The sequence below is a fragment of the Wyeomyia smithii genome, chromosome 1, assembly GCF_029784165.1.
Source record: "Wyeomyia smithii strain HCP4-BCI-WySm-NY-G18 chromosome 1, ASM2978416v1, whole genome shotgun sequence".
Taxonomy (NCBI): domain Eukaryota; kingdom Metazoa; phylum Arthropoda; class Insecta; order Diptera; family Culicidae; genus Wyeomyia; species Wyeomyia smithii.
In genome coordinates, this window is record NC_073694.1 from 93,812,163 (window position 1) to 93,819,249 (window position 7,087).

Consider the following 7,087-nt stretch of genomic DNA (forward strand, 5'->3'; position numbering starts at 1 on the left):
TGACACCCCCGACCGGCGCAAGTCAGGAAAAGACATCTGATCCTACTCCTGCCTGTTTCCCACCAGACAATGGACTCGGAACGTACTGGAAGGCCTGCCACGTTTTACGGGGCGGAGACCCCTGCGCCGGTTGTTATCTCGCCGTTTCAAGCCGTTGTCACACGACTTTACTAAGAGAGCTCGGCGCAGGTGCCAGCCCAGAATCGTGGTACGAAAACGAAATCCGACTCGTATCCTACAACGTTACGACCAGTTGCCGTAATTGGGAAGTTACTGGCATCAATCCCAATGGGCGAAATAGTGCATTTGGGTGGTGGGAGCGGCACTACTCGCTCCGTCAGAGCTGCTTCCGGACAGTGTGGCTTTTGCGAGTATTCGGCGGCAAAGTGCCTGAGTCTCACCACGGCCTAGGGTAGCTCCCGATAATGATCCGGGACTGCTTGCGAGCAGTGAGCACTTCCGTGGCCTTCGATGTTCGCCACGTACCGACCCGTGGTGGCATACAGCTCTGTTAAGCAACTATTTTGAGGTATGCAAACCATACTCAAAAAATATAGATTCAAGCGACGCTCATTGCTTTCGGGTTCGGATAATGTTTTTTTGTTTTGAATTTCATCATTTCAGAGAGTGTTCAATTCTGGGACTTTCTCGTCAGGAATATAACTTAATTTCTTACTCTAGTGGACTGTATTTTAATGATTAAATTTGTACAATTTTAGGGGGGCAAAAAACACGACTTGTCAAGCTGACGATTTATTCTGTAATGATCTGTACATTTGATTTCGATCTCGGATGAACTGGCAATATGCAAATTGGCTTTCGGCTCTCGCGTGTGATCGGAGAGCATTGAGATTTTAATTACAAGTGTTCGGGTGACTGAACAATAGAGAATTGAGCTGCTTCTATCGTTTCTTATAGCATGCATAAATTAACAGTGGGCTGGGCAAAATAGTTCTGAAGAATTTAGCGTCAGCGCGTTCAAACCGGCCGCCTTGGAAGGCAAATTTCAACCTTAACATTAACAATCAACTACGAGTACATTACTAACAAATATAAACAACTTAATAAATGCAACGAGCTAATGTATCGCTTATTAACTGGTTACTAAAACTGGAACTCAAAACATCTTATCCTGGTTTGGATCGGCAAAGGAATCCTGAGTGGAACTGCATCCTGTGAGTCCTGGCGCTGGTTGTATCCTGGCACTGGGTGCATCCTGGCACTAGTAGCCGGTCAGTTTCATGAGTTCCTTCGGTTTCGTTGGTAGCCTTTACAAAGGCCTTCCATCGGATACAAATCTACGAATCAAATGAGAGGGATTTTTTTACAAGTAATGAACAATTATAAAACGACTTCCCTGGGACGCGGAGGCCGTCCGCCTCCGCTGGCGCCTAACACGCCGTTGGTGAACTGCAGTCTGCAACTAGACCTTTCTCTTAATGGTGCTTTTCTCCGTTGGGTGGTGGGTGGCATGGATGAACCTCTTAGTTGATCTCGGACTTCAGATAGTTGGTTGATCCTTGCGGTAATTCTGACGTTTCTGTTAATGGAACAAAAGTGTTTGACTTCATAGGTTTGACGTAGAAGGATGCACATGCGAGACACATAACTTTGCGTGGAGGTTCCTCAATCTCCACAAAACACTTGACGCTTTATACAAAATAATGACAGGAACTGAGCTGAGCTGGATACACATACATGGCAGTAAGTTGATATTAACTTGAAGCAACAGTTCTCGGGATTCCGGGAACCACAGCGAGCTGGAACAATTAATTGACCGCGGATGCCTATAAGCCGCGGCAGCGCCCACAAAACAGTGGATCTTGTGGGTTGATACTATTGGTCTACATTGTCTGCTATCGGAAGAATGCACACTTTGGTGATTCCTCGAACGTAAATTCCATCTTTAGTACGCACTTTCATCACGCGTATGTTGCCATCCTGTCCAGTGTGAGCATCAATGACCCTGCCCATACGCCATTTCAATGGAGGGATGTTATCTTCACGTCGCAACACCATAGCGCCAACAAACAAATTGTTTCGTTGCATGGTCCATTTTGTGCGAGAATTTAACTCTGATAAATATTGCGTTGACCAGCGCCGCCAGATGTGCTGCAGGTAATTCTGCACCCGCTGCCATCGTGATAATCTTGTGTCCTTTAAATCCTCTAGAGACGGTTCTGGGATTGCTGTAAGCGGTCGGTGTACCAGGAAATGGCCAGGTGTTAATATTTCTAAGTCATTGGGGTCGCTGGAAAGCGGAGTTAACGGTCTCGAATTGAGACAAGCTTCGATCTGAGCCGTTAGCGTGCACATTTCTTCGTAGGTGATTACAGCATTCCCCAAGGTTCTCTTAAGATGGCCCTTCATGGCCTTCACAGCGGCCTCCCAGAGGTCACCAAAGTTCGGCGTTTTTGGGGGAATAAATTTGTACTGTATATTGTCCATCGCGGCTTCTTGTGAAACTGTTCGAGCAAAATTCTGATTGTTGAACAGCATTCTTAATTTATCTAGCTCACGACGTGCGCCAACGGAATTGGTTGCATTGTCACACATTATAATTTCAGGGCGACCCCGACGGGAGACAAATCGTTTCAGTGCATCAAAGAACGATTGAGTGGTTAGATCTGCGACAACTTCTAGGTGAATAGCCTTCACGACAAGGCATACAAATACCGCAATAAAGCACTTAATCGGTTTTCCTTTTTGGTAGGGGTAACGAGTTTGGAATGGTCCACAATAATCGACACCTACTCTTTGAAAGGGAGGAGCAGGAGTGACACGCTCTGTGGGTAGATCTCCCATCAGCTGCTCGTGAGATTTCGGTTTTGCTCGATAGCACTGCATACATCGATGGATAACTTTGCGCACCATACTACGTGCTGAAAGTGGCCAATATCGCTCACGAATGCTGGCAAGAACGAGTTGGGGTCCTGCATGAAGAAGTTTTTGATGGTAGTATGTCACAAGCATAGTAGTCAACGCCAATATAATAGGATGCATTCGACTAGCAGCTATTCGAGCATTTCTAAGCCGTCCGCCTACCAGGAGTAATCCATTAACTAGACGAGGGGCTAGTGACTTATGTCTTGACGTTGTCTTCACTTCACCAGTTCGTTGGATTTCGTCTATATCCTCTACAAACCATTCTCGTTGAGCCAACGAGATCAGTGCGGAGAGCGCCTCTTCTTTTTCTTGACATGTCAGAAACCCTAGTCTGCGGCCTTGCTTGTGTGTGCAGTTGAATTTAAACCTTAACAACAGTGCCACAATTCGGACAGTGTCCGTAAACGATGATCTTAAAGCAAAAATCGGACTAGGCAAAATGATTTCTTTCAATGATTTCTTTCTTTCAATAGGGTAGGATCTACACCTTCGACATGGATTTGTGCTGTTTTTGGCCAGTTCTCCTTTCCTAGATGTAGCCATGATGGCCCTTGCCACCAGATTTGATGACCTGTTAATTGATCCGGAGTCATTCCACGTGACAAGACATCAGCAGGATTCTCTGATCCTGCAATATGGTTCCAAATTCCATTTCGTGTGATATGTTGGATCTCTGACACTCGGTTAGCTACAAATACGTTCCAACGAGATGGGGAAGAGGAGAGCCAACATTTTGTGATCATCGAGTCCGTCCAAAAATACGGTTGGGCGGTGATATTTATTCCTTGGACAACCCTTTCAAACAAGTGACTGCAAACTTGTGCGGAGGTTACCTCCAGACGGGGAATGGAGATTTTTTTCCTTTTCTTCGCGACGTCATCGAGAGGAGCAACTCGCGATTTCGATGTCAACAGCAAAACTCGAACACTATCGTCTACTGATGTGCAGCGAAGGTAAAAACATGCGCCATATGCCTTTTCAGACGCATCGCAGAAGCCATGGAGTTCTGCGGACACAGTGTCACTACCAAAACCTATCCATCTAGGAACCTTGATACGAGTGAGGTCTGAAATGGTCTCTCGGTATTCTAGCCACCAGGATCGAAGCTCTCCAGCAATAGTTTCATTCCAAGAAAACTTTGATTTCCAAAGATCCTGAAGAAATATTTTAGCTCGAACGATAACGGGCCCTACTAAACCGAGTGGGTCAAACAGTTTCGCACAATCAGATAATATAGTTCTCTTGTTGATCTCTGACGCAGAGCTCCACACAGGAACAGAAAATTTGAAGATATCCGATCGCGGCTCCCATTTCAATCCTAGTGTTTTCACTTCTGAGGATTCGATGTCCATAGTCATGCGCTCGTCTCTTAAGTGTTGAGGTATTTGGTCTAGTATTTCTCGTGAATTGGAGCTCCATTTGCGTAGAGTGAACCCAGCAGAACTCAGCAGCGTTATCAGTTCCGCACAAATCTTTTGACCATCAGCGATAGTGTCGACACTTTTCAAAAGATCATCAACATAAAAATTATCGAGAATGGTTTCTGCTACAGTGGGGTTATTTGATGCTGAATCTTCCGCCAACCGCTCTAAGCAACGAGTAGCCAAAAATGGCGCAGGGGACGTACCATATGTCACTGTCAGTAGTTCATACGTCCGAACAGGTTTTGAAGGATCATCTCTCCATACAATTCGTTGTAAGTGGTGGTCGGCAGGATGCACCTTTATCATGCGATACATCTTTTTGATGTCGGCTGTAATGGCGAATTTCCGCAGTCGGAAAGAGAGAATGAATGAGTAGAGATCCCGTTGAACTATGGGGCAAATAATATGGCCTTCCGGTTGAAGATTCCTCTTCTTCTGCTGGAACCTCGCGCATATGTTGTAAGTGCAGATATTCATGAATGAAGTTAGTATACATTCTCTTCACGACTGAATCAGAAGTAAAACGCCTCTCTAAAGCAGTAAAACGACGAAGTGCCGTCATTCTAGAATCTCCTAGACGACTTAGCAATAACTTCTTTTTGGGTAGCTGCACTACAAATTTTCCTGATGGATCTCTCGTAGTAGTGTTTTCAAAAAATGCTTCACATGCGGATTCCTCTAACGATAAGACGCTTGTAGTTCGACACGATTCGAGGTCGAAAAACCGTGCCAGTTGGTTTTCCAGCTGTTCCGATGGATCAGATGTTACGGCGTTGCAACAAATTGAGGTTTCGGCGACTACACCCGCCACGATCCATCCTAAGTACGTATTCTGGAGTACCGGACCAAATTCGTTCAATTTCACTTGTTGCTCGGATATCATTAGCTCCAAATAAACTTCAGCTCCGATTATGAGATCAACTGCTCCTGATTCGTTAAACGTTGGATCAGCCAAAATGATCCCTTTTGGAAGTTGCCTAGTGCTTATTGCAAAGCTCCTCACTGGCAAATCCACACTTACTTTTGGGAGTATATGGAACTTTAGCTGCCTTTGAAAAGACGTAACGAGTGATTTAACGTCCGCAAATATTGCTTGTGTAGAAGCTGTTCGTGCTCCACCAATTCCCACTATTGGAAGGAGCTCCCGACTACGCTTAAACCTAAGTTTCTGAGAAAGGTTCTCTGACATATAGCAACGCTGTGAACCTGAGTCCAACAAGGCGCGGGCTAGAATAGTATTCCCGTACTGATCACCGAGACTAACTATTGCGGTTGAAAGTAGTACGGAGTGTGTTGTGTGAGGATTGTTAACTGAGGAAGCAGTGTGATAGCTTGTACTAGGCCGGTCTGTGGCAATATTGGGAGATTGAGCTGTGCTTGCTGTAGATGTAGATGACTTAGTGTGGGTCTTCGGTGTAGGTTGTGTGTCTGCTGAGTGATAAGTCGGTGTTGATTTCGCTTGATTCTGTGGTGGTGGCGTGTGTTGCCCTTGGCATTTCTTATTCAAAGTTTGTTTGAGGATTTGCGTAGGTCGATGGGCTCGCATGCAGTAGTGAATGATGCCGTTGACCACAATAGTGGCATGAACCACGAGTGCAAAATCTGGCCATGTGAGCGGGAGAAAGGCAGTTCAAACAGAGAGAATTTCTTCGAACTGCGTCTACTCTTTCGGAGATCCTTAATTTGGTGAATTTGGAGCATTAAAAGGCGGAGTGAGATGATTCTCCGCAAAAAGGACAAAGCTCAGTAGCAGGCTGAACGCCTGTGTGACATAACGATGGTCGGATTTGCCTCCGGCCATCCAGCGAAGATCCCTTGGTTGGAGTTAGAGATTGCAACACTGAACAATAACCCTTCAGAAATTCAATTAGATCTCTACACTTGGGAACTTCTTTAGAGTTATAGTGTGATTCCCACTGTCTTAAGGTTGATGGATGAAGCCGTTTACAAAGCATATATTGGAGAAGAGTACTCCATCCTTCTGGACGTTCTCCGATTTTGCTTAACATTTGGAGATTTTTCTCGAAACCGCTGACCAATGTATTAAGGGACTCAAAACTTTCTTGACGCATTACTTGTGCGAATTCTGTCCAAGCAGGAGCGGATGCTCAAAGTTTTCCTAGAGAATGTGAAGGAGTTTGTACAAATGAAAGGATTAGAGCACGATAAAAGTGCATTGGAGCTCAGAATGCATAAGCTCGATGAGCTGTTGGAGAAATTTATCAATGTAAGAACCCAAATTGAAATGCTGATGGAGGATACGGACAACGAGGATGAATTCACGGATTCAGAAGACACTGAAGATGCGCGGTTACAACGGCAGCTATCTTTGCAAACCCGACAAGATCATGAAAACGATAAAATTATTGAAGAGTTTGAGAACGAAGTATATCGCCTGAAGCAGCTTATGATGACCTCTCGCCTTTGTTCTTCAGAAATCCATACTGTGCAGGGTCCAATAATTCCTGCTGCAGCTGCGCAATCCAAAGTAAAATTACCCGAGCTGAAGCTTCCATGTTTCAGTGGTAGAATGGCTGACTGGGTTACATTTCGTGACACCTATAAAAATCTTATTCACAATGATGATAGGTTGTCTAACATGGACAAGTTCACGTATCTACGCACTTCGCTGACCGGAGAGGCTTTACAGGAGATCGCAACAATAGAAATGTCTGCAGCTAACTATCAAATAGCGTGGGAAGCGTTAGAAAATCTGTACGAAAATAAGAAAATGCTGGTAATGACGCATTTAGACTCGCTTTTTGCACAAGAAGTAA

At 45.0% G+C, this 7,087-nt stretch overlaps 1 protein-coding gene across 1 annotated transcript; it reads right to left on the bottom strand.

Moving 5' to 3' along the window:
• Window positions 1-1,836: 1,836 nt before the first annotated feature.
• LOC129716948 (uncharacterized) lies at window positions 1,837-3,429 on the bottom strand. The gene has a single exon (XM_055666791.1). The coding sequence runs from the start codon at window positions 3,427-3,429 to the stop codon at window positions 1,837-1,839; it is 1,593 nt and encodes a 530-aa protein (XP_055522766.1).
• Between the last annotated feature and the right edge of the window lie 3,658 nt (window positions 3,430-7,087).